This window comes from Amphimedon queenslandica, unplaced genomic scaffold (assembly GCF_000090795.2).
Source record: "Amphimedon queenslandica unplaced genomic scaffold, v1.1 AMPQUscaffold_13495, whole genome shotgun sequence".
In the NCBI taxonomy this organism is placed as follows: Eukaryota; Metazoa; Porifera; class Demospongiae; order Haplosclerida; family Niphatidae; genus Amphimedon; species Amphimedon queenslandica.
The window spans coordinates 74,943-101,736 of record NW_003546269.1 but is presented as its reverse complement, the minus strand read 5'-3'; the positions used below and the strand labels follow the sequence as shown (position 1 = coordinate 101,736).

General features: G+C 37.6%; 8 protein-coding genes across 9 annotated transcripts in view; 6 read left to right on the top strand and 2 right to left on the bottom strand.

The window, feature by feature from the left end:
• LOC105316800 (interferon regulatory factor 5-like) overlaps positions 1–3,853 on the top strand; it is a 7,647-nt gene extending 3,794 nt beyond the window's left edge. For both annotated transcript variants that reach the window (XM_019993429.1, XM_019993430.1), the window contains exons 5-10: positions 62–349; positions 534–677; positions 966–1,130; positions 1,187–1,467; positions 2,277–2,451; positions 2,683–3,853. In XM_019993429.1, coding sequence (XP_019848988.1) covers positions 62–349; positions 534–677; positions 966–1,130; positions 1,187–1,467; positions 2,277–2,451; positions 2,683–3,356 — 1,727 coding nt within the window. In that variant the 3' untranslated portion in view covers positions 3,357–3,853. The remainder of the gene's footprint in view (positions 1–61; positions 350–533; positions 678–965; positions 1,131–1,186; positions 1,468–2,276; positions 2,452–2,682) is intronic.
• Positions 3,844–6,760, bottom strand: LOC105316799 (restriction of telomere capping protein 5-like). Its single transcript, XM_011412000.2, has 11 exons — positions 6,636–6,760; positions 6,490–6,546; positions 6,233–6,368; positions 6,043–6,123; positions 5,875–5,993; positions 5,584–5,727; positions 5,352–5,495; positions 4,849–5,113; positions 4,514–4,677; positions 4,258–4,344; positions 3,844–4,005 (listed from the first exon to the last, which is right to left on the bottom strand). The coding sequence occupies exons 1-11, from the start codon at positions 6,720–6,722 to the stop codon at positions 3,898–3,900; spliced, it is 1,392 nt and encodes a 463-aa protein (XP_011410302.1). The 5' UTR covers positions 6,723–6,760; the 3' UTR covers positions 3,844–3,897.
• A 133-nt stretch (positions 6,761–6,893) lies between these two features.
• LOC100633376 (E3 ubiquitin-protein ligase MIB2-like) lies at positions 6,894–13,337 on the top strand. The gene is made up of 23 exons (XM_019993419.1): positions 6,894–6,980; positions 7,036–7,357; positions 7,457–7,628; positions 7,707–7,813; positions 7,863–7,921; positions 8,001–8,072; positions 8,124–8,357; positions 8,575–8,787; positions 8,976–9,111; positions 9,156–9,319; positions 9,373–9,480; positions 9,540–9,580; positions 9,704–9,863; positions 10,240–10,391; positions 10,439–10,565; positions 10,653–10,775; positions 10,822–10,908; positions 11,021–11,211; positions 11,932–12,004; positions 12,077–12,283; positions 12,539–12,641; positions 12,704–12,769; positions 12,821–13,337. The coding sequence occupies exons 2-23, from the start codon at positions 7,099–7,101 to the stop codon at positions 13,051–13,053; spliced, it is 3,087 nt and encodes a 1,028-aa protein (XP_019848978.1). The 5' UTR covers positions 6,894–6,980; positions 7,036–7,098; the 3' UTR covers positions 13,054–13,337.
• On the bottom strand, positions 13,106–14,017 carry LOC105316798 (uncharacterized). The gene is made up of 2 exons (XM_011411998.2): positions 13,926–14,017; positions 13,106–13,873 (listed from the first exon to the last, which is right to left on the bottom strand). Exon 2 carries the CDS (start codon positions 13,840–13,842, stop codon positions 13,282–13,284), a length of 561 nt encoding a protein of 186 aa, XP_011410300.1. The 5' UTR covers positions 13,843–13,873; positions 13,926–14,017; the 3' UTR covers positions 13,106–13,281.
• A 28-nt stretch (positions 14,018–14,045) lies between these two features.
• Positions 14,046–16,341, top strand: LOC105316797 (uncharacterized). The gene is made up of 8 exons (XM_011411997.2): positions 14,046–14,114; positions 14,173–14,194; positions 14,293–14,463; positions 14,848–14,949; positions 15,384–15,478; positions 15,885–16,011; positions 16,057–16,139; positions 16,198–16,341. The coding sequence occupies exons 1-8, from the start codon at positions 14,095–14,097 to the stop codon at positions 16,226–16,228; spliced, it is 651 nt and encodes a 216-aa protein (XP_011410299.1). The 5' UTR covers positions 14,046–14,094; the 3' UTR covers positions 16,229–16,341.
• A 17-nt stretch (positions 16,342–16,358) lies between these two features.
• LOC109580367 (uncharacterized) lies at positions 16,359–22,443 on the top strand. Its single transcript, XM_019993420.1, has 9 exons — positions 16,359–16,803; positions 17,606–17,626; positions 18,241–18,628; positions 19,308–19,739; positions 20,248–20,656; positions 20,983–21,038; positions 21,162–21,269; positions 21,340–21,677; positions 21,753–22,443. The coding sequence occupies exons 1-9, from the start codon at positions 16,450–16,452 to the stop codon at positions 22,317–22,319; spliced, it is 2,673 nt and encodes an 890-aa protein (XP_019848979.1). The 5' UTR covers positions 16,359–16,449; the 3' UTR covers positions 22,320–22,443.
• A 30-nt stretch (positions 22,444–22,473) lies between these two features.
• LOC100633247 (NADH-cytochrome b5 reductase-like) lies at positions 22,474–24,475 on the top strand. Its single transcript, XM_019993425.1, has 4 exons — positions 22,474–22,978; positions 23,034–23,190; positions 24,083–24,193; positions 24,242–24,475. Exons 1-4 carry the CDS (start codon positions 22,888–22,890, stop codon positions 24,444–24,446), a joined length of 564 nt encoding a protein of 187 aa, XP_019848984.1. The 5' UTR covers positions 22,474–22,887; the 3' UTR covers positions 24,447–24,475.
• A 446-nt stretch (positions 24,476–24,921) lies between these two features.
• Positions 24,922–26,703, top strand: LOC100640988 (uncharacterized). The gene is made up of 5 exons (XM_003384274.2): positions 24,922–25,033; positions 25,084–25,459; positions 25,662–26,252; positions 26,345–26,403; positions 26,489–26,703. The coding sequence occupies exons 1-5, from the start codon at positions 24,929–24,931 to the stop codon at positions 26,507–26,509; spliced, it is 1,152 nt and encodes a 383-aa protein (XP_003384322.2). The 5' UTR covers positions 24,922–24,928; the 3' UTR covers positions 26,510–26,703.
• The last annotated feature ends 91 nt before the right edge of the window (positions 26,704–26,794 follow it).

Genomic DNA, 26,794 nt, shown 5'->3' with positions numbered 1-26,794 from the left:
TCTCTCTCTCTCCCTCTCTCTCTTTCTCCCCCTCTCCCTCTCTCTTTCTCCTTCTTTCCAGGTGTTATTAACTTAGGTGCTTCATGTACTAATAATATATACGACACCACGCCCACCAACCATACCCCCACGCCCTCTAAAGAGTACTCTAGCCTTGCCCACAATGGCGAGAGGCCGGAGAGGATGAGGGAGTGGCTAGTTCGTATGATTGATAGCGGTCGGTTCATGGGGCTGGAGTGGATGGATCAAGAGGCGGCCATTTTTAGAGTCCCGTGGGTCCACGCTAAAAAGAGAGACTATAATCAGGAAAGAGACGCTGCACTGTTTAAGGAATGGGCTATACACTCTGGTTAGTTAACTATTAATAATAGTTAATAATAGTTTACTGTTGATATGATTATTAAATTGTTATTGATAATCATTAATAGTCATGAATAGTTATGAATAGTTATTGATAGTTATTAATATTATTGGTAGTCAATTAAACATGCATGGTAATATTAAGTTCTCTCTCTCTCTCTCTCTCTCTCTAGGTAAATATGGTGATGGCTCAGACGTTACAACTTGGAAGATTAATTTCAGATGCGCCCTGAACGGATTGAAGGACATTATAGAGAGGAAGGAGCTTGAGGGTCCAGACTGTAGAGTGTACCAAATGCTACCGTCATCATCCCCTGGTAACTAATATGAGTCCTTGTTGTCATCCAGTGTGTGTATGTGTGTACATATACATGAAGCCTTATAAATGAAGGGCAATAATAACAATAACAATAATAATAATAGTAACAACAATTAGCTATTATAATAAAATAGTAATATCAACAATAACAATAACAATAATAATGACATAATGTTTGTAGTAGTATCAACAACAATAATAATAAATGATTAAACTTTTATATTGCAATAATAGTAATAATACTAGACTATAATTTTAATTAAATAATAATATTGTTATTTTTTAGGCCGAAGGAGGAAAAGGCGTCGCCCCATTATCCACTACAGTGAAATGATGCAGCTCCAGTCTGGGACTCCGCCCGAGAGAAGTATCCGCCCGAAACTGGAGCTACCACTAGGAGGAGGTGTGGCTTATGCTAACTCTGACACGCCCACCACGCCCATACCAACAAGTAACTTAAATATGGCGTCATCGAAATGTATTAATGTTTTTTACATGTACCTATAGCTCCGATACATTTGGTTCCGATAGTTACCTGTGCAGCTAATTTTTCTTTTCCAATTCCGGTCGCTACCATCCAAACCACACCCACGACAGCTCAGCAGTTTCCTCTCACTCCTAGTCCAACTTTGATCCCAAAATACCGTCCGTTTATTCCTCATACTATTCGTACTAATTTAGACACGCCCCCTGATAATGAGACACATGTTGTCCTTCCACGGCAGAGAAACTACGGTAGTACCAGTGGGGGGAGTGAGCGATCGATGACTCCATCGTCTGCTAACGAAGTAATTTATTTTATTTATTTTATTTATTTATTTATTTAATACTAATTTTTTATAGTTTATATGCACATGTATGTACTTAAGTTTCATAGAAAGTTTGAGCTGATTTTTTATTTTTTTTAAGTTGCTCTGGTCAAAGCCTCTGTACTATAGTACATGGTCTCGGGCCAAATTTTTCCAAAATTCAAAAGGAGAGAATTCTTCATTTTTATAATGTTATCTGATAGATATACATGTACTTATGTTGTGTAGAAAGTTTGAACTAATTTTGATCAAAATTAGATTTTTTACGAATTTTTTAAGTTACTCAAAAATTGGGCCAAAGTCCCTGTACTATAGTACAGGGATTTTGGCCAAATTTTGCCAAAAATGAAAAGGTGAGAATTCTTAATTTTTATAATGTTATCTGATACATATACATGTACTTATGTTGTGTAGAAAGTTTGAACTGATTCCGATCAAAATTGGATTTTTTACGAATTTTTTAAGTTACTCAAAAATTGAGCCAAAGTCCCTTTGGTCAAATTTCGCCAAAAATGAAAAATGGGAATTTTTCATTTTTATAGTGGTATCTGATACATATACATGTACTTATGTTGTGTAGAAAGTTTGAACTGATTCCGATCAAAATTGGATTTTTTACAAATTTTTAAAGTTACTCAAAAACCTGGCCAAAGTCCCTGTACTATAGTGCATAGTCTCGGGCCAAAATTTCTCCAAAATCAAAAAGGATAAAACCCTTCATTTTTGAAAGTTATATTTGTCACAAACAGCTCAAACTAATAATCATTATTTTCTTCTAATCGCTACAGGTCAATGTTGCTGCAAGATCTCCTATGATACTATCTCCTAATGCCCTGCCCATTGCCACGCCCACTAATTACGTATTTTCTCCTAAAACAGCCGAGAATAAAGTGCTAGGAGTACCTCTGTACCCGCCCCTTAAGACTGGGAGAGTAAGATGGCCGCCAGCACAATTTGCAAACAGTGAGTAACTTAATTACAATAATATATATATATAATACCAAATTTTATTTGAGAAAAAATTCCATCAAAAATTAAGATTTGCCTGCTATAGAATGCAGAAGTTAGTTAGTAAACTGATATATTCACGAAACAAAAAGCTGACGAAATTGATGGAATTTTTCCTCAAAAAATCAGCATTGCTTTATACCGTACAACTAACTATAATTCTTCCATTTATTCTTATTTCCCTAGATCCTAATGCTCTTACAATTCGTATCATGTATGGTTCCATCACAGTACACATGGAGACTTTTGACTGCTCTAAAGGACTGAGGATATTCTATGGCCCCCTCCATTGCAGGGACGTCCTCTCTCCTCAGGAAGAGGAGATGCTTTTTGGACCCCTTAGCGCCCACCAGCTCTCAATATCTCCCCGCCACCCCAGCCCCCTTTCCACAGAAATTTTCAGAACCCTCAAGAGGGGTCTGATAATCGAGGCGAGCGAGGGGGCAGTGTATGCGACGGCTTTATGTCGGACTGTCATTTACTCTGGATCCTCTCCGATGAAAAACTCCGGGTCGCTCGAAAAAGAAGAAAAAGTCAAGGTTTTTGATTTTCGTAGCGGGTTTCTCCCGGAATTAAAAACTTCTTTAGAAACTCGCTCAAACGTAGTACCTAAACCTTACGCCCTCTTCAGTTTTGGACAGCACTGGGGCTCTGATCGTCCGCTATTGAAAAACCTCATAACTCTAGTCGTCTCTCACTGTGGGGCTCTCAACGAGCTAAAGAACTCCAACGTGACCCTCTACGACGAGTTACTCTATGAACCAATTGAGAATCAAGACATACGAATTATATCGCCTACTAAAATGGACTTGGAAGCCGAGGAGTTTCTTAACCCTTCGTCATCATCATCGTCTCCTTAGAATACATTTTTCCTCTTCCCTCTCTCTCTCTCTTTTACATTTTCGTTTTTCTCCGTACTCAGTAATTTTATTCGTTGAATATTTGAATGGGAATATTTATTAATCTCCTCTCTCTTTCTCTTAATACCAATCCTTATGCTCAGGCTATTATACGCATTATCCATTTCTCCTCTTCACATATGCACGTTAATGTCATTGATGTTTCTTTTCTCATCGTTCATTCTAGTTTATTCCTTTATATCTTTATTCAAAAATTTTTCTTTAATTTTCAATTCCTCTCTCTCTCTGCTTAACTTTTCTTCAATTTCATTCATTTCTTTTTAAAATGAATCTCCCTAATTTTTTCTCATTTTCACATTATTATTATTATTATTTATAATGTTTCTCTGCCCCAAACGATTCCTTTTACTTTTATATTGCAACTTTTCTTCTAATTTTTCACTTTATTTTTTTTAGATTTTAATAATAATAATAATAACGACAATAATTAAATTCAATTTGTCATCTAAAAACACACAATAATTTAGCGTCATTAATTTGTTTATTGCTGCTGTTGCTCTTTTGGATTGTTTACTTTGACTCCGCCCATTTCTAGTATGTACCGATCAGGACTTTCCTCCCACATTTCTTTCAAATCTTCTCTGTGTATCTATTTTTAGTAACAAAAAAATCTATAAGTGGGTGGAGCTCAAGGCACAATTAAACAATAATAATTATCGTATAGCTCCAAACAAAAATTTCGCCAAAATCTTCAAATTAATATTCGTTATTAAAATTAGACGTTTCTACCACCCACAAGTGTAGAGCGAAAATTTCAATGATCTAACATAATTCCCAGACAAATTTTTAACAGCCAAAAATTTGGTAATTGATGTACATAAAAAACTTATTATTTTTTTACCTTTTGTCTCCTCTGTCTTTCCTTCTTCTCCCACTCTCTCAGTCTCCTTTGTGATTCAGCTGCTTCCTTCCCTCCACAACCCCAGACCTTTAACAAGAATCATAAATATCCTTCCTTCTCTCCCCTCTCTCCCTCTCTCTCCCTCCCTCTCTCTCTCTCTCTCTCTCTCTCTCTCTCTCTCTCTCTCTCTCTCTCTCTCTCTCTCTCTCCCTCCCTCTCTCTCTCCCTCCCTCTCTCTCTTTGTCTCTAATTATACCTCCACTTTCTGTATATCAAGTGTAATATTTCCTTTATAAGTTGCTGTGTTGAGACTTGAGTCAATCACAAGAAGTGGTTCCTTGTATGAGGTATCTGACATGAATCTAATACCAGTTGGAAACCCACGCTGCTTCTCATTCAGAGATACCAATTTAGCTCCCTCTGGTTGATACATAAGGACAAAAAGGGAGAGTAATATATTTGTATTTAAGAATTATTTTTGGCACCAAATCATGGTGTTACTCCAAGGGCCAAAAATGACTCGAAAATTAGTGATTTAATCATCATATGCATTATTCAAAAAGCAAAACACAATCTCTCTCTCTCTGTTACTTTTTAATAAAGTAAAAGATGGCTCCAGTTCCAGTAGAAAGCAGTTATCCTCTCCCCAATAGTGGGACCCATCCCTCCATTCTTTATCTACTCCAATCACAAACTGTCTCACTTCGTCCACGGCTCTATCCCTACACGTCAGAAGGAGTATAGAGGGGTCACGATAATCTGACGACAGTGACATAAACCGTGTGAAACTCAACCCGTCGCGACTGCTGGAATAAAGTAACATCCAAGTACCACCTACTGGATGCTTGTTACTAGACTGAGAGGAAGAGAGGGGGAGAGAGAGAGGAAGAAAAAATCAGCTTAAACTTTAAACACAACACAAGAACATGTATATGCATAAAAAACACTATTAAAACGGAGAATTCTGTCAGAGTAATTTTTTGGTGAAATACCCTGTGCCAAGTTTTAGAGCAACTTTAATTGTTTGTTGACAAAAAGTTGAGCACTATACCAAGATCCTGTGGGAAACCCTGCCCTTCCTCAAGGACTTTTACCTGAAGAGAACTCTCTTGGCTCCTGTGTCCGAGATAAGCTAACGGTATGATGGTAGAGAGAGCCCAAACTAGCAAATGTAAATCAGCTTCCTCCATGCCTTCTTCTATCTTAGGACAAGGAAGCTGATACTGGGTATGCATTGACTGCAGAATAAAGAAAAAGAAAAAAGAAAAAAAATACCAATAAAAAGAATATATGGTATAATAGTAAATTGTATTGCAATACAATTACATTATCGTCATCTGTGTGGTCTCCATGTAGTAGTGTTTCGGTCCAGTGCTGTAGACCCTCAAGTAGTCTTGGACAGTGTTCGGTCATCCATACAGCAAACTGAGCAGCTGTTAGCTCGTGAGTAGCGGAATCGGTCATTAACATCTGAGAAAGAGAGGGGGGAGAGAGAGAGAGGGGGAGAGAGAGAGGGAGAGAGAGAGAGAGAGAGAGAGAGAGAGAGAAAGAGAAGTAACCAAAGGACATTTTAAAAAGGAAGAAAGAGTGGCAGAGAGTTGTTGGGGTGATATTTACAGATGCGGAAACAAGAGATGAAATGATGGGATGGTCCCGAGGAACTTTAGCTCTCTCATGAAGATCAGAACCAACTACTAGTGCAAACATGGCGGCTGTGTGTATTACTTCCGCCAAACCTAAATAAAATTAAAAAATAAGGAATATAATAATTATAGTAAAACTAACTTTTTTGGTCCAATTTCTCTTCGCCGTGTGAGAAAACATAAAAGAAGTATTTTTCGGCTTCGTGAAGGCGACAATCACCAGCTGTAAGAAATAATATTTAATTTGAAAAATTGTGAGTTATAGAACTGAAGTTACGTCTACAATTAATAATTAATTAATAATAATGAATATTAATTAATTAATTAAGTACCTAATAAAGTTGAAAGTGTTTTCATTTGTTTGACGAAGGTCTCTTTATCAACGAATCCGACATCCTTGAACAACCTGTCGTGAAGATACTGCCCAAACTTGACGCATGGGCCTCCAAAGTAGTTGCTGAAACGAGTCTGAGAAAATAAAAATAAAAATAAAAATAAAAATAATAATAATAATAATAATAATAAACAGGGGGATAGAAGTAGTGTAATTAATAATAATAATAATAATTCTACAGGTTATAATGATTACTTTAAAAATGACATCTGGTTCTGCTTTCTTTCCATCTCCCTCAGCAGTATTTAGCTCCTAAACAAACAATAAGTGTTATTTTATACATTCTCTTTCCTTTCAATAGCAAAAGGCGAGTAGGGTGCTTATTGCAGCTTGCCTCTTACCTCGTACAGGCTGGCATATCTCTTCTCAGCATTAGAGGGACGGGGAGTCTTAGCAGCAGCAAGAGGTGAAGAAGAAGATTGCCCCATATTTGAATGAACCCAGTGACCCCTAGAACAGCCTACAGGAAATCATTAAAAGAAATTAAGGAATAAATGTAGTCCACGACTCCACGTTACATGCATTGTTTGCAGTTGATGAAGGGTGTGGCTCAGTCTGGGCGTGGCTCATTAATAATTAAGCCACGCCTTCTTTGATTTAGGTGCTTTCCCCAAAGCAAAAAATGGCTGCCTAAGCAATAACAATTTTGAGGCCGAGAAAGATAGTCAAGCAAAGAAATACCAAGCGTAAGATTATAAAAACTACCTTTATATGTCCATATAAAGCATTATATATCAATAGAGATCCTGATAGTTCTATTATTGATATTTAAAAGCCGCCTTTTCCAGTTTGTGTCATGTCAGAATGGACGTCAAGATAGGAGTACGCGTGGTACGTGGCCCTGACTGGAAGTGGGGTCAACAGGATGGTGGCGAGGGATACGTTGGTACCGTCGTTGAAGTACGAACGGCCGACACCACTCCTGCTTCTTCGGAGGACGGGGGTAGCTCCCTAGTGACCCCTCGTGCTGTCCTAGTACAGTGGGACAACGGTTCAAGGTGTAACTACAGGTGTGGGATTGATGGGAAGTATGACCTTTTACTCTATGATAATGCACCAGCTGGTAAGAGAAGAGATACATATATGTACATGTACATATTTGAAGCATTCTCTTCACCTTTATCTTTTTCCCCTCTCTTCCTCTCTCTTTCTCTCTCTCTAGCTGTCCGTCATCCTAACATTACCTGTGACAGCTGCAGACAGAACGGGATAGAGGGCCTCAGATACAAGTGTGTCAATTGTTTTGACTTCGATCTTTGCTTCTCTTGCTACATGAGCAGCAAGCACAGCATGGAGCACAAGTTCATACTACAAGAAGCTCCGGAGGCACCCTTGTAAGTTGCAGCTGCTTTTTCGCTGCTTCTAAAATCAAAAATACTTTTCTACTTTTCTTCTTCTCTTTTTCTCTTAAGTGTTAACCTACCACTGAGGTGTGACAGCTCCCGTTTGGTTGCTAAGGGTCTTTTCAAGGACGCTGAGGTCACTAGGGGATACGATTGGCTTTGGGGGGATCAAGACGGTAAGGGAATGGGTGTGGCATTTATTAATGGGTGTGGCTTTCATTACAGGTGGGATTGGAAACATTGGTCATTTGGTGACTATAAAAGGCTGGGAGAAAGACACTTTTGTGAGTTTTGAATTTTGTCATCTTTTATATCATTTTTTAAAAACATCGACTCTTTTTCATTTGCTCTTTTTATATGCAGAGAAGCGTTGCCGAAGTAGAATGGAAAAAAGGAGGAAAGAAAAATGTTTATAGAGTTGGCCACAAAGGAAAAGTAGGATTTTAACTTACATTTATAATAATAATAATAATTAATAATCACTAGGTTGATATTAAGGCGATCACTCCCGGTGAGTACGGCTACTATTTCCCAGATCACCTTCCAGTTCTTGGAAAGAAGATACAAGAAAAGGATATATATGATACAAAAGCTACTCCAGCTGGTAAAGGGAGTGATGGAGGGATTGCAGCTGGTGATCAAGTCCGTGTTCAGTTGGACGTTGATGTCTTCAAGGCTCTTCAGGAAGGACATGGCGGATGGAATGACGACATGGCCCAGGTAAGAGAATGAAGGTGGTGGTCCTAGTTTTTTGATGATTGAAGCTCTTTTTCAAACATCCATGTGCATAATTTAGATAGTATTTGAAATGATTTTGATGATTTTAAATGTCATTGTATTTGTTCTTAAACTCTTCTGTTCTCCCCCCTCTCTTTCTCTCCCTCTCTTCCTCTCTCTCCCCCCTCTCTCTCCCTCCCCTCTCTCTCTCTTCTCCCAGCTAATAGAGCAAATGGGCACTGTCCACAATGTCCTTGATTCAGGTGACATCAGAGTCCGTTACCCCAACAACAGGACATGGACCCTTAATCCTGCGTCTCTTACCAAAGTGACCCAGTTTGCCGTTGGAGACGTTATCAAAATAATTGACGACATAGCTCTTGTGCACGACCTTCAAGAGGACCACGGCGGCTGGGTAGACGACATGGCTTTGGTGAGTCAATGGTATAATGGTGATTTCTATTTATAGTAACGAAGTGTCGTATACATGTGCACTGTATTGCTATTAATAGTAACTCAAATCCTATTTATAGTAACCTATTAATAATTATTTATTTCTATTTATAGACTAATAAAATTTCATGATTCATATTTATTAATAGTGACTAAATCTATTTTTAGACTTTGGGTCAAGCTGGTCGTGTGGTACGAGTCTTTCCATCAGGTGATCTCAGGGTCAGTGTCAATGGTCGCTCATGGACCTTCAATCCGCTCTGCATGAACGCAGCACCTGATGAAAACCCTCCAGAAGCACCTCGTAAGATCATGTGACTATCATGTGACTTATTTATTTATTAATAGCTGATACTGACAATGGATTATTGGATGGGCTTGGGGGCGGAGTCGATATAGAGACCCAACTCAGGCTATTGACGCTACTAGAGAACCCTGCTGTGGTGGTAGCCGCTGCAGCTGCTAATGATACCAATGCTTTGAGAGAGTTCCTCGTAAAACACCCGTCAGAGGTAATACAAGATTATTATATTATTATTATTATTTTTTTTAATTTTATTATTAGGTCAATGCTAAAGCAGCTGGTAAAGCCGCTCTTCATTGTGCTGCTGTTGCTGGCCATATTGAGATTATCAAGTGTCTCTTAGAATTCAAGGCCAATCTCGAGATAGAGGTAAGAGACATCACATGACTACCTCAAAATGTCACATGATAATGTACATGTACATGTAGGACGAGGACGGAGACAGACCTCTACATTTATGTGCCTATGGGTGAGTTTTTAATCCGCCATATTGAACCTTATTTATAGCAATATTTAACGCTATTTTTATACAATATTTAACCCTTTCTAAACTATATTTACAACCCTTTATTTAACCCTTTTTAAACTGTAGTGACGAAGAGGAAGCTGCCCAGTTGTTAATTGACAATGGAGCAGACGTTAATGCTCGGAGTAAGCGTGGCATGACCGCACTCAACCTCTCAGCTATCAAGGGTCACACCAGCATACTCAAGGTTCTGATACGAGACCAGAACATTGACCTCAGTGCAGCTGTAAGTGAGAGGAGTGAAATAAAGGAAGGAAATAACATGCTTATGATGATAAATATACATGTACATAGCCATAACTTAACATGTACATGTATGTGTATGTGCATGTATATGTCAATATGTATCACGTACAAGTACTGGTAATTTTGGAGCAGTGAAATTATAGTAAATTGTTACTCTTTTGGTGATTGACGGGTTTGAATACATGTACATGGGGCCATGTGCCATTGAGCATGTGCAGTCGAATAATGTTTTACATGTAAGGTGTACATGTACATGTACATGTATTTTGACAAATTGGTATCAATATGACCCCAAGTTACCTCCTATACAATCAATACACATCATGTACAGTGTACATGTTCTTTATAATTCATAGGACTCTGAGGGTAATACTCCATTACATTGTGCAGTATTGGCACAGAAACTGGAAGCCATTGTGCTCCTGCTGGATGCCGGGGGAGATCCCTCTCTCGTTAATTTCAGACTCTTCACTCCGCTACACGAGGCCGCTCGAATTGGGTTTCTACCGTAAGCTAAACCACACCCACCAATTAGTAAATAACTCCGCCTTACAGGGGCGTGGACTTGTTTATTAAGAGAAACCCAGAGTGTGTTAATTTGAAGAAAGATGATGGACTGACTCCTCTTCATTTGGCTTGTCTTAATAATCATTTAGACGTTGCCACAACAATCGCCGAATGTGTAAGTATATTCATAGTGTGGGTGTGGTTGTGTACTAATTAATATTCATGAAGTGGGTGTGGTTTTGTTTTAATTAATATTTATTAGGAGGCGTGTGATATTGATAGCGTGGCGAATGATGAATCCACTCCTCTCCATTATGCTGTTCATCAAGGTCATGTCAGGGTAGTTGAGAGATTGATTGGATTCGGTGCTAAACTTAACGTTCAGGTAAGCCACGCCTCTTTAATTATGGTATCCATGGTAACACATTAAGGATCACGATGGAGACACGCCCCTCCACATGGCGATGGTTAGACAGACCGATGGTGCCCTGGGCAGTGACACACCTCAACTTAAAAAGGTAAAGAATTGTAGCCATTTTTAAATTTTGAGCTCTGTCCCTTTTGCTCTTTCCCCCCCTCTCTCTCTCTCGCTCTCTCTCTCTCTCTCTCCCTCACACTTTTCCCTTACAGTTAAATGATAGTATAGAGGTCTCAGAGGAAGCTACTGATCGCGTCTCCATACTTCAGGCTTGTTTCCTCATACAGCAAGGGGCTGATCCATACATCTTGAACCATAAGGGGAACGCACCTTTAAGCATATGCTCGCCTGAGAAAGCAGTTAGTATCACACAGTTTATTGATGACAAAGATAAGTATCCTAGGTAGGCAGAGCCTGAATATTTAATGACATTTTCTCATGCACACATGTACGTGTATACATATTCTTTATCAAATTTGAATTTGCTCCAAAATCAGGGCCAAAGTCCCTGTACTATAGTACACGGTCTCGGGCCAAATTTTGCCAAAAATGACTAGGAGAGAATTCCTCATTTTAATGACTTTATCTGATACATATACATGTTCTTATGTTGTGTAGAAAGTTTGAACTGATTCCGATCAAATTTGGATTTTTTACGAATTTTTAAAATTGCTCCAAAATTGAGGCAAAGTCCCTGTACTATAGTACATGGTCTCGGGCCAAATTTTGCCAAAAATGACTAGGAGAGAATTTCTTATTTTTATAACTTTATCTGATGCATATACATGTTCTTATGTTGCGTAGAAAGTTTGAACTGATTCCGATCAAAATGGATTTTTTACGAATTTTTAAAGTTGCTCCAAAATTGAGGCAAAGTCCCTGTACTATAGTACAGGGTCTCGGGCCAGATTTTGCCAAAAATGACTAGGAGAGAATTTCTCATTTTTATAACTTTATTTGATACATATACATGTACTTATGTTGTGTAGAAAGTTTGAACTGATTCCAATCAAAATTGAATTTTTTACAAATTTTTAAATTACTCAAAAACACCAGCACATGTACAGTATAGAGTGTATGTATACATCTACTACAGATTTCATTAATGTTTGTATTTCTTTAGTACATTTCACGGTTCACTAAAACGAGTTCAACCCACCACTCACCCACTGGCAATACTACCAGCTCCTCAAACAGTAAGAATCCAATACCTTACCACATACACTGTACATGTACATGTACACATGTATTTCAATCTCTCCTTTTAGCCATCGAATGGTCACAGTGCCACAGCTAATGATACTAGCCCTGCTCCGGTTAAAGCTACTCCTCCTGTCCTCCCCCCTGTTCCCTCCTCTTCATTCATCGAGTGCATTATCTGTGAGAAAGAGGTTACTCTGAGATTGTTACCTTGTCGTCATGAGGTTCTGTGCACCGAATGTACACAGAGAGCAAAGAAGTGCCCGGAATGTAAAGTAGGTGTCGTATAGAACTTTTACTTTTGACAGGCAAAATTTTTGCGGTTTTTGGTGGATATGCATGCAATCATGAAATAAAAGCTCAGCAAAATTTTCGATTGCCATTAAGGGTACGGTACTAGCAATGTAATTTGTGAAAGTTTTGCTCCACATACATCAAGTATTGTGCTGTAATTTTTATAATTGTAATGCTTTTTAAAATATTTATTTTAAGAGTGCTTCTCTCTCTCTCTCTCTCTCTCTCTCTCTCAGGTTAAGTTAGAAGGTATAGAAGAAATAAGTCCAAAATGTCTGATGTGCGAGGAAGAAGTGGCCACTGTCACTCTTGAGCCTTGTCAGCATAAATTTTGTCCTGGTAATAAATTGAATATTGTTGTTGTTTTTTGTTGTCATTATTTGTTTGTTTGTTTACTTTAGATTGCTGCAAGAGGATGAAACGGTGTAGCGAGTGTAGAAAAACAATTGAAAAGAAAATCGGTCTAAGTGAGTCATTAATGTTCATTGACCACGCCCATCAATTAATTATCTCTATAGCTGATACCAGTACTACAGACACAGCAGTCATATCTCCTGTGGGGGCGGGTCCTCCTGGAAGCTCCGCCCCCATTTCTGCCACGTCCCCTAGCATTTGTGAGATTTGTTGTGAAAACCCTCGTAACACTGTTCTTACCTGCGGCCATCAGTTTTGTTCCAATTGCTCTCAAAAGGTCGACCAGTGTCCAATTTGTCGAAAGGTCATCATGCATAGGATTCAACTCTTTCAGTAGTGGGCGTGGTTTGCATGTACACGTACGTAATTGCTACACATTCACGACTTTCGGAAAGACGTCTCAGATTTGTATTTTACGAAATTACAGACAAAAACTGACTTTATATTATTAATAATAATAATAATAATGAGAATGAATTAGTACACATTTTGGTGTATGACTATTTGCATGTTTGTAATTAATAGTTGATGTTAAATCCTTCTCTCTCGCTGTTGTGTTTTTGTGTTAATTATTTTCTGATAATCGTCTTGTTATTTCTAACATCTTTTCAACTATTTCCATGCTATCAGAATGAGTATCAGTCTCTGCAGAACAAGTATCAATCTCTGCAGAATGAGTATCAGTCTCTGCAGAATGGGAATAGACCTTGCAATAAAGCTGTATGTCGCTGATATGAAATTGCTCCCAATTTGACGACGGTTGTCTCAAGATGAGCCTTAACCTTTCAACGTCGCTCAAATTAATTTCGATATTAAACCAATCTTGTCCACCCGTTTCGCTGTGTGGGCCACTTTTCATTAATACGTAGTTTTTCAAGCAATAACACCAGCTCTCCGGTTGTGAAAGAGCCTTTTCCTGCGGTAGGTACTTAACTGACAGAGTGTGGGAGTAGTAGTTTCTGAATGATATGTATGTAACGGTTCTTGAGTATGGGTTCAGTTCAGTCACGTGACAGTTGCTCCGGATCACGTGACCACTCTTAGGGCCGGGCAGGGTCAAGGGTACAGGGTCTCTGAGTGTAAATTTGACACTTTTCACTTGTGGGGAAGGAGGAGGAGCAGCCATTTTGCAAAATTTTTGTTTGTTCTAGATCAGACTAGGAGTAGGAATGTATGCTACATAAAATTATTACTAGCATGATATTTTACCGAGTTTATTTCTTGTAAAATAAGCGAGTCTCAACTCTAAGGAGATTCAAATACCCTTGTGTGTAGGAGCCATTTAATTGTAGCAGGTCGAGCTCTGCAGGAAGCAGCCCCACCCATTTGCTGCAAGCTGTAGGGCGTGGCTGTACTACAAATACAAAGTATTGCAGTCATGTCTGTTGGATCAAAGAGGTACAATTAAAATGCAATTAGTATTAACATACCTTCCTCTCTTTTATCTCTATCCTAGAACACCTGTGCTCGCGGAAGAAGTAATCAACCAGCTACTCTTACCTTTATCTTTGCATTATTTAAAATTCTTTTTCTCCTAACTATCTCTCTCTTTCTCTCTCTCTCCTTTTCCTCTCAGGCAATTAAAAAATTAGTGCATGACTTGAGCACGTCAGAGACGATAGAGTCTTTAAAAGAAAACTGTCAGGAGCTCACGGCACGCGTGCAAACTGAAGTATTGTTAAGCAAAGAGAAACTGAACAGGCAAATAAAGTCACTGAGATTAGAGAGAGAAAAGGCACTTCATCAAGTAAGAAATTGAATTTTTATTAAATGAAGGGAAGTAAACAAAGATAAGTTAATTTATCATGTGGGTGTGTGCTCATTAACTAAGGGAGGGAATTCCTATTAATGTAAGCAAGAGAGGTATCCTACAATAATGTTTGTGGTAATGTTGTGGGTGCATTTTACTAACAGCCAAATCACTACTAATGAAAAGTGTGATAAATAAACTTATGTAATATAATATAATTATATTTCATGTTAAAATGTGAACTGTAGTAGTTTTGTATATTATTGTGTGATTTGATGCGTTTAACAGCCAAATGGCTCAACTCCAACTTATACAGATACCATAATATCATGTTAATTTCCTTGGTTTCTTTAAATCATATGTATTTTCCCTGTACTATAGTTAAGCATTTCTAAAGAAAGAGTGAAGTCACTGGAGACAGAGCTAGAGCACTTACAAACTGAATACAAACTTGTTGATAGGCAGAGAGTGAAAGCATTGCAAGTACGTATCTGTTGCATAAACATCTCATCTATATGTACATACACATTCACATCCATACACAATATGTATCTAAACTTCCATGCATAAACACATAGATGTATTTAGATAACTGTATACGTGTACATAAGCTTAGCAGTTGTAGCATCCTAGTATGGAGGTGTGTGACATTACGAAAATGTCCTCGTTATAATAAAGATGTCCTTATATCAGAGTGTCCTTATTATAGAGGCTACACTGTATATGGACAAAATACTCTCATTATAAAGATAGTCTGTCCTATGCACATACATCATTGTTATGATCATAGAGTATGTTTTTAAATTATATGCATAAAATCAAAATCAACATTATAGATTACAGAGCGTGTTTTAGTTTATATGTTTACAATGAATCTACGCTTTCCCACTCTTTTCCTCCATCTCTCATCTCTGTAGTCACAGCTTCAAGCAGCCAATAATGAGAATGAGTTTTGGCATAAAAGAGCTCAAGAATTAGAGGATTACTGTGAGACTATGCAACTAGTGAACAGGTAGAAGCATTGAATCAAATTTTGCCTTTAATAAAAGCTAATTGTGGCTTTTGGAGTAGTTTTAAAAGTTTGTAAAAAATCCATTCTGGATTGAAACCAGCTCAAACTAGATATGCAAGATTAGAACATGTATATGTATCAGAAAAAAATTATTAAAATGAAGAATTCTCTTCTAGTCATCTTTGACGAAATATTTTGGAGCAACTTTTAGAAATTTATAAAAAATCCACTTTTGATCAGAATCAGTTCAAAATTTCTACACAACTTAAGTACATGTGTATATGTATCAGATAACATTGTAAAAAGGGAGAGTTCTCTCCTAGCACATCTCATGTGCTGGCAAGGATCTGAGCAGTATACCAAAATCTTGCTGGGCCCAATGTATCATTGTTTTGTTCCATTATAGTCTTCACAAGTCATTATCAAAAGACGAAGAAATAAAAAGCGAGTACGAAGAAAGAATAATGAAGCTAAAAGGTCACATTAGGAACCAGGAAGACGAAATAGCACAACTCTCGACGCACCTGGAAAAGGTATGACTGCTATTACAATTATTATCATCATTACAGTCTCTTCAGGTTATGTTAGAATACGACAGAGTGAGCGATGAAAGAAATGCGCTAGCAAAGCAGCTGCACGAAGAGAGAGAGCGATACATTGAGTAAGATGCATGGAATTTAATGGTGCACGACGATCTTTCCTTTATTGTCATATTTTAGGCTCCAACTGGAGAAGAATAAAGTTGCATAAAAGTGGGAGAGAGAGAGAGAGATCCATATATTACATTACATGTATAAGTGAATACATGAGTTGTGTTTTCCTCTAAATAAAAATCATAAGTGGGCTGGCTTTCCACAAACAAAGTGTATTACAAAGAGAAAGGGTGGAGAAGAAGCCACAGGAAGCTGCTTACTACAAGATAAATAGTGACACTGCTACTGTTATGTGCTATATACACTCACTTCTCAATCATGGATAAAGTTAAAGACGAATCTCCGCCAGTAGAGAGGAGGCAGATCAGCTTCTTGACTGAGGACGGCGAGAAGATCGACGCTGCCAAGAAGGAAGAAGAATCTGTGGGCGACCTCAACACCATCGACTGGGACAAGAACCCTCCCGTGGCCGAGATAAAAGTTGGGAGCAAGTACTACAAAAAGGAAAGGAAAGTCTCCGAAAGGGTGCAGAAATGTCATCAGATCCTCTCGCTTGTAATAGTCTCGGCTATTATTATCTTTTTCTGGGTAGCCATGTTACTGCCTCAGCTCTGCTTCTTTCGAGTAGGGATATGCACTACCAGTAGCTCCACGAGTAGTGGAAGCACTAATGTGAGTTAATGGTGCATGAAATGGCTATAGACACTACAACACTACAGAGAAATAAATGCTGTCAATACTATAGTATTATGATTATATGTGTGTGTGTCAGCTTAGCAGGACAGTTCTGCAGTCAGCCATATGATTATTGTATAATAATTACACTGTTCTAGTGAAATGCTTTATTGCAGTGTTACTTTGTAGCATGAAATGGCTTTTAGTAAGCTCCTAAATATTCTATGCATGCACTTAACTGCCTGCTTTCGCATTGATTGCTTCATCATTTATGCAGAAAATAGCAATTAGCAGCATTAGTCAATCAACTATACATTACTGATATTTGATGCTCTAAACTTGCTACAATTTCCTGCATAAGTTCATTAGTTCCATGTCTGTCTCTATGTATACATGTACATCATCAACTTTTGACGTTTTGTCCCTCACAAAGTATAAAGGAACAAACATATTTGGTTTGCAGTGTAGGAGTATAATAGTGTAGGAGTATATAACTATCAATACCATTAGAAGCACATAAATAAGATTACTTTATAGGACTCACAAATCCGTTTTAATGCATTCCTGTATTTACAAAGACATGCAAGTCGCATGCCTACCATTGAGAGAGGAGAGATTATGAAATGATTAGCTATAATTGGGTAATTAAAAGGCCATCACTTTGTGCTTCTTTCTAGCATTACCCTTCAAAGTCTCACTGCTATATTTGTTGGTAGCACAGTCATTATAAGCCTGTCATGTTGGATAATGAAATTGTTATTGACTTGTGTCCTTTTATGTTTTCTTTTTCATTATTTAGGATCCAATTGATGGCAACTTGGTAAGTCAGAGATATAGGTGGTAATATGTAATGCATGTGAATGTTATATTCATATTTTTCAAACATTGTGTCCTGTGTTCATAATGTTGTTCATGCTTACTCAAAACAAGCATATCAGGTTAAAAAAACAAAGTCAGTTTACCATGTGATTTTTAATACAACAATGTGTGCACTGTTTTCTGTTAGCATGCATTCAAGCTTTGTTTAAGATTTTATGATATCAGGAATGATAGTTTATGATAGACTCTGGTACTATATATACACACGTGTGTGTACTTATGGTCATATTCATCCACATTATATAGTACAGTATTCTTGACACATGTATACACACATTATGAGTCTTATGTGCAATACATTTACCATTTGTTTGTGTATATGCTTAATGTATTATGTAAACTTGTTGTTGATATCATTTTTATGCCTCATTTCCTTCAACTCTTTCTTTTACACCCACTCCTTTCCTCCTTCTTCATTCTATCTTTCACTTCCTTCTCCCCCTCTTCTCTCTTCCCTCCTCTCTCCCTCTCTCTCTCTCTCTCCCCCTCTCTCTCTCCCACTCTCTCTCCCTCTCTCTCCCTCTCTCTCCCTCTCTCTCCCCCTCTTCATTCCAGACATGCACTAATGCTACACGCTACACTGGTATCTGTCAGGGTCTCTTCTCCACTTGCTCCAACTCTCCATTAATAAACTCAAACAATTCTCTAGACTCAAATCTTCTCCTGGTATTCGCTCTTATTTCTGATCCTAATTCAGTAGCTGACTCCTGCTATGAAGCAAGAAGAGATATTGAAACGTTCCTCTGTCGTTTTTCTTACCAGCCGTGCTCTGAAGTAGATAATAAGGTAGTCCTTCCAAACAGAAGCTACTGTGAGTTGGTTAGGGACCAGCTATGCAGAGAGGAATGGGATATTCTTACACAGCTACCGTATGGAGAATTTCTACCGGACTGCTCTTTATTGCCTAATGCTACAGTAAAGCCAAACTGTGATGGACTAACTGGTAAGTGTTTGGACTGACTGTGTTGCTTACGGAGCACATTTAAGTATGCAATAGAGTATACTTATAATGTATTGTATTATTAAACTTCCCAGTCTATATATATAGAACTAAAACAACAGGTACAACAGCAGCTAGATATAAAGATAACCATGAAAAATTTAACATAATTAGACTCAAGTCATATCTTTGCTTTGTTATGGATTGTTTTTATTACATTCTAATAATTTGTCAGGTTTTAAAATTAGATCATGTAAACTCTAATCACACGAGTATTACTTCCATTCACCTCACTCACAGCTATAGTGAACTTTAATTGTTATTTAACTAGTGCTTCCGGTCACCAATTACTTGTACCAAAACATTAGTATACTTTTGCTCTACTTTGTTACACTGTACAAAGCTATCAATACTCCTTCCTATGACTGATTAATTGGTGTCAAATTTTTTCCTGTTGGAGTTCACGTACATAATCATATTAATACTGCTATTAAAAAGTATTCTATATTCCATATCCTTCACTTAACTGTATTAAGTTACCAGTAACATGTACCTGTAATAGCTGTTATACTGTCACAGTAGCCTGTGTGGTGTGGGATTGTCATCCTTTACCCTGACCTCCAATTTGTATACTCAGTTCAAAGTCTGTCATTCAATAACTCTACCTTCTCTCTCTTTATAGTAACAGCTACACCCACTTCTACAACGAGTCTGGTAAATCCCACTCCGTCTTCTCCCCCTATACCACCGTCCTGCAGCATGGTGTACAATGGCGCCATATGTTCATCGTATCTGAATGTATGCTCAAACAGAATCATTAACAAGTTTGACTCAAGCGCCGAGTCTTCACTAGTAACGCTTAACAATACGTTTTCTACAGTTGTCGGTCCTGGTTGTCGTGCTGCTCAAGATTCTGTTTTTCAGCTATTGTGTCTTAATTCTTTTCAACCTTGTGATGACAGCGGGTCGGTATTTTTACCTAATCGCTCTCACTGCGAGAATATTCGCGACAATGTATGCAGCAGTGAATGGACTTTCTTACAAGTTACAGGTCAAGGGAGTATTCTACCAGACTGCTCTTCATTGCCTGAAAATAGCACTCAGCCATCTTGTGGTAAGTAAAAAATAGAAGAGAGAGAGACAGACAGAGAGAGGGAGAGATGGTACACAAATTATTATCCAAATTTGCAATTGTTGCTTTAAAACATCCTATCACAAAAGCATACCCGCTATCTTGTACTATAGTAAACAGCACTATCTACTATATTGTGGTGAGAAGTATTGCAATTATTAATTTGTACTAATTCCCTGTTATGGACCAGTTGTGGTTTAGTTTACGCAACACTACTCTGACGCTTGTGTGAGCTCAGTGACTATGAAATTCAAATAGTGTTAAGTGTGTGTGTGATGTAATGTCCATCATAGCAGGGGAATGCTCTCCGTCTAATCCTCTCAATGTTTGTTTATGCTGTTAGCATTATAACATGGCAGGGTACAACTTGTTAATTTTTTCTTGTGTGGGCATGTAAATGTACACAAGATGTCTATCGAGTCAAAAATCTACTTTAATGACTTTATTTGTTTGTATTTGTTGTTACTTTGTCTGATCTTTTTTTGGTTAGGAGCATCAATGTCTTCTGTTTTTGGCTCAACTGCCATGTTTTCTCTCGTCACTCCAACTTTGACGTCCTCAGCTTCCATTTCACCATCTCCTACAACAACTTCCTCTTTCTTTTTGTCTTTCTCTCCCTCTCCCTCCCCCTCCTCCTCTTCTTCTCTCCCTCCAAATGAATTCATCTCGAACTTATCTTTTGTTTGCAACGAGGCTGAAGGCTTCTATCTCTACACGACCGAGAATCCCGACCAGATGAGTATTAACAACACATGTCAGGCAAGGTGCAGCGAGTGGATCATATTTCCTAGTAGATCTGCTACCGAATTGAGAGACTTCTCACTCCTATCTGTTTCAATGCTTGGGCTACTGGCCAGTTTTGCTGTTATATTCTTTTCACTGATACGCTACAAAAGAATGTAAGATGAGTTCTGTATTAATGCTTGCTTATAATCATCCTACACTTTACTGATATTCCATATCTGTCTACTTGTGGTAAAGTTACAGCTACTATTACCATCCATACGCTGTGGCTATTTCATTTGATGTTGCTATCCAATACTTTACTTATTCATTTCTTTGATAAGTTCCAGTCATTCTTGCTATTCCTTTTAAATGACGTAGAAGTCGCTATTATTAATATTATCTAAATTTTAAATTGTAATGAACCCTGCAGGAGCTATTAATTATTACTTTTATTACTTTTACTTTTTAAATTGATGGTATATACTTTTTCTTTTGGCAGGTTTCTGTTCCCAAGCATGTACATAGTCTACCAGACAATCATACTGATGGTTTTAGGTAAAGAAGAGAGAGAGAGGGGAGAGAGAGAGAGGGAGGGGAGAGAGGGACAGAGATAGTAACAGAAAGAGAGGAAGAGGGAAAAGAAATGGAGCCTTAAATATGTTCTTTATAATCATACAGGTGTGACTGTGTTCATCCTCTATACTGACAGATATGGACTAAATTGTGCATCAGATGATCTTGTCATTACTACTCTTAACAATCCAACACCATTCTGCTCATTTACAGGTACAACTATTACCTGGCTTTCCTGTAATTTTATATTAATTTTAATTTTATATTAATTTTATCTGTGCAGGCTTTGTATTCGTTTATTCTATATTGTCTCTCACTTTTTGGTGGTTTTGCCACGTCAGTAGCACATTCTGGAAAGTCATGTTTCCGTTCCACGCCCACAAACATGAAAAGAACACAAAATTCATACACATGATCTCGCTAATCGTGGGTATTCTCCTACCAGCTGTTGTGCCACTGATTGCACAGTTTGTTGATGGCTTCAGAGTGTTACGGATACCTCCAATTCTATGCTCACCATTTAATGCCAATGTTCTTTATTATGGTGTTATACTACCTGTGTCTATAGCTGTCTGCCTTGGACTTACTTTCTTGGTCATCATACTGTATGCTTTGCACCAGGTTAGTAACCAAAGACATGTTGACAAAACTTTTAAAATTCTCCTCTTATCTCTCTTTTTTTCTCCTCTTTTTTAGAAAAAGCGACTATTCAAGCATCGTGGGACTGTCTCGTATTTCCTCGGACTTTCGACAGCAGAAAAGAAACTCCTTCTTATATTCTTTTATTACCTAACCATTGGTATCTTTGATGTAGCAGCCTACACAATTTCTCAAGCTACATTAACTTCCGTTCCTGAAGCAGTAGAAATAAATTTTTTATGCGAGGCCAGACCGTACGACCCCACTTTTGAGTGCCCCAAAACACACACCGAAACCACCGCTTCAGATACTTTAGTTGTTCTAAGTTACATTTTTTTGGGTCTCTTTCCGTTCACTAATTTGCTATTTGCTGTTAATGTTGCTGAAGTGAAGAGTTTCTTCAATAGCTGCTTAGGTAGACAAAATGGCAACAGGTTGAGGTCTCGTACAGCGTCTACATCAGTTCTCAATGCTCCGGATACTCCTTTCACTTTGAGAAGGAAGATCAGTTATGCCATTAGTGAGACTAGTGTGGGTAAAGGAGCTAAGAATGGAACCAGTCTAGGTGACGTGGGAACTGTAGGGAGAAAGGGAATTTATACACAGCGTACAACTACATTGTAATGTTTTTTTATGTTTATTTTAATGCTTTTTTTTTATTTCACAGAGACTGCCTTTTATCTATTTTACAATAACTATTATTTTAAAATCAATAAAAACTTTATGAAAAAGCAACTTTGCTAGCTTAGATTATTGTGCGTGGGCGACAACACTAAATGGGCGTGGCCATTTATAAAAATGGAATGGAGTAATGGCGGTTTAAACAAAGACGGGGTCTCACTTTCAGCTGGTAAAAAGAGACCGAGAGAGTCCCATACAGTTGAGCAAAGTGGAGTGGATGATAAGAAAGGTTGCGGGGAGCCTTTCTCTTGGTGGACGAGCCTAATGCTAGGAATCAGTGAGGGGCAATCCCGTGTAGTAAACCGACGAGCAAACACCTAAAACATTATCATTAATTGCATCAAATTTATATTTAATAATATCATTATTATATACTTCCTTCCTCCCTATCTCTGATAATACAAATTAGTTGTACGGTATATTTTTTGCTATTTTTATTTGGGCTTTTATTTTTGTAATTTTTAAGTTTTAGTTTCTTATTTATTTTGTTCGGTATTTTGTCTGTATAATTATGGCCACAGCTGCTTACGATGATGGAGGGAATGATGAGTGGTTGCCTGAGAAACCACAGAAACCATTACCATCAGACTGCTGTGGAACAGGTTCAAGAATTGATTTAAATTATATATTCTTAATCTTTGATATAATTTATTATAGGTTGTTCTCCATGTGTGAATGATATATATGAGAGAGAAATGGAGAAGTGGTTTGAGCTACAAAGAATGAGTATAGAAGAGAGGCAGAGGATATGGAGAGGAAAGCAAGAAGCTCAAAGTGAGACGGAGAAAGCTTTGTCACCAGAAAAATACAACAAGTAATAGTGTTACTATTATGTATACTCTTGCTATTATCCATGCACATTTTTGTACTGGGCATATGCAGGTGAAGTTTTTGGGAAACTTTAATAGTTTGTAAAAAATTTAATTTTGATCGGAATGAGCTCAAACTTTAAACACAATATAAGAACATGTATATGCATCAGATAACATCATAAAAATGGAGAATTCTCTCCTTTTCAATTTTGGTGAAATTTGGCCCGAGACCATGTGCTATAGTACAGGGACTTTGACCCAATTTTTGAGTAACTTTAAAAATTCGTAAAAAATCCAATCTTGATTAGAATTAGCTCAAACTTGCTACACAACATAAAAACATGTATATGTATCAGGGAATGTTATAAAAATCGAGAATTCTCTACTTTTTATTTTTGGCAAAATTTGGCCCGAGACCATGTACTATAGTACAGGGACTTTTGCCTGATTTTTGAAGTAACTTTAAAAATTCGTAAAAAATCCAATCTTGATTGGAATTAGCTCAAACTTGCTACACAACATAAAAACATGTATATGTATCAGGGAATGTTATAAAAATCGAGAATTCTCTACTTTTCATTTTTGGCAAAATTTGGCCCGAGACCATGTACTATAGTACAGGGACTTTTGCCCGATTTTTGAGCAACTTCAAAAATTCGTAAAAAATCCAATCTTGATTAGAATTAGCTCAAACTTGCTACACAACATAAAAACATGTATATGTATCAGGGAATGTTATAAAAATTGAGAATTATCTACTTTTCATTTTTGGTAAATTTTGGCCCAAGACCATGTACTATAGTACAGGGACTTTTGCCCGATTTTTGATCAACTTAAAAAATTTATAAACATTTTTTCAGCTCACGCTTTCTACACAACATAACTTGTTTGTAGGTTTGAGTTGATTTCTTTCATTCAAGTTTCCAGAGACTCATTCCTATGCTCTTTCAAACTACCCCAGAACCAAACACTGGGAATCAAAGTTGGACAGCACGCAACAATGAGGTAATTACCCACTCTCTCCTCCTTTATCCCATATCATTGCCTTTGCAGATTAAAAGATCATGAAGGAAAGTATATAGCAAGACAGTACACTCCCATTAGTCCTCTAAATCAGAAAGATCATTTTGAAGTACTTATTAAAGTAAACAGGAACATCACTAACAAACTAACTACATTTGTACTATTCAATAGCTATATAGTGACGGTCTACTATCAACCATTATTGGGGCCACATTTAAACCCGGTTGCTTGGTAGAATGGAAAGGACCTTTCGGCGAGTTTCAATACTCGCCAAACCGGTTTAAAGAACTGGTTATGCTTGCTTGTGGTACAGGTATAGCCCCAATGATTCAAGTGATAAGAGCTGTTTTGGAAAATGAAGACGATTTTACGAAATTGAGATTGCTTTATGCTTCTAAGACTCAGCACGATATTCTACTCAAGAACCTAATCAATGAGTTCTCTGATTATTGGAACTTTAGCGTCATGTATTTTTTTAGCAGCTGCAACGAGGAGAAACTCTCTCTTGATAAAGGACAAGTTTGTTATGGCGATTGTGTCAAATTTGGACGGATTGACCAGTCAATTTTAGAATCCGAATTGGGAAATAGTGAGAGCATCCAGTTTTTAATATGTGGGACAAAATCTTTTGATAAAGACATGATTAAATATTTGTTAAAACTCAATTTTAATTATGAACAGATATTTAAATTTTAGTTATTGTGTTAAAATTTTGTAATGAGCCACGCCCACGTGCTGCATTCCAGCCACGCCTATTACTGCTGTATCTGCAAAAGAAGACAAGTACAAGCTATTGTGACATCTTGGAGGACAATTATGAAGGTACATAAAAGATTATAGAAGAACAACTGACCGATAAATATATCTTTTAGGCACTCGTCTTTCTTTTATTGATCCTCCTGTCGGCCGCTACCTGCTACAGCACACCCTTAGAAGCAGTTTTATCCGATAACGGGCAATCGTTGCAAGATGAAAGTGAAAACGATGTTGATACGGACCACAGTGATTTTATTGCCGCAGAAGGCATTTTACCTACGTCTCCTTTTAACGGAATCTACAACAACACAAAGAACAGGTTCTTTCGCGTTCTCTACAACCTCTCGTCCTACTTGCCATTCAGTGTAGAGTATGCAGTGACTGTTGGTCGAAATTGTAACATCATTGAGTACAATCACGAGTACTATGGGGTCCCTGGCCTCGTTATCTCGGCCCTACTCTTCATAATCGGTGCACTGTTCTGTTTCGTAGGTGAGGAGGGAAATATTATATTCTATTTTGTATTATAATTTTCAACAAGTGCATAGATCTATACTCTTGTCAATAGCTATTGCCAAGTTGTAGTATAGTAGCATTTAATAAGAAGCCAATGGGGAAGGGAGGGAATGAGTCCTTGTTTAAATTACTGTAGCCAATTTAACTTATTCTTTACTATCGTTATCTCTCACTTTAGGCTACCGGCTATTAAAGATCAATCTGTTCCTCATCGGTTTTCTCATTGGTGGACTAATGGCCTACTTCCTCCTCCTTGCTTTCATTGGGGACTTCACAAAAACATGGAGGATATACGTTGTTTGCATAGTCTCGGGCATAATAGGAATCATATCTGGCCTGCTGACAATCGGTATATACTATATCGGGCTCTTTCTGGCCGGGGGAGCGGTGGGTTTTCTCGGTACCTGGTTTCTACTATCAGTCATTGATATTGGCTACTTTCAAACACACGTGTACATTCCTTTTATTATAGCGATAGGAGTGGGCGTGGTGTGTGGCATTATAACGCTTATATTTCAAAAGTGGCTTGTGATTCTCGGCACTTCTGTTATTGGCGCTTTCCTCATCATTTGGAGTTTCGACTATTATCTTGAACTTGGTCAAATGATTTATTTCTTGTTTTTATTTGCCGTCCACCGGAACATGCTAAAGCCGTGCTGGTTCTCTTGGATTATAGTCGTCTTGTTTGCGATCCTCTTAGTTACGGGACTCATAGTGCAAGCTTGTGTCACAGGAAGGAAATACGATCACAAAAAGGATTTTGAAAATGGTGAGTGAGAGGAACTACTCATCCAATGTATGCTATTGGCTTCCATTACTATTGCTTGCTGAATAATGTTTTTGTTTTTGTTTTTATTTTAGGAATATGTTGTGGATTGTGTAAGAAGTGTCGCAGGGAACGACGTAGTGGTAACTACATGGTGAGTTTCCTCCTTGCTTCCTAATCTTTAGCTACCTTGTCTTCCTTCTTTCTTCCTTTACTTGATACTCTTCTCTTTTCCACAGCCATTGAAAGAGATGAAGTGATCAATGAACGCCTCAAGATTTACTCAATTACGTGTTGTACTATAAAACATCTCACAGCTTTTTAGTTCACATGAATAATAATAATAATAATAATAATCTCCATCATACATAGATTGCTTAGCTGATTTAATTTTTATTGTAAAGAAAAAAAAATTAATTTCATTAATAAAAGTAAAACTGACAGCACAAACAAAGCGTAGAAGTACAGTAATAACAATAATAATGATATGTTATTTCTTATAAACAGAATAAAGATTATAATTAATGTCCATATACAACACATAC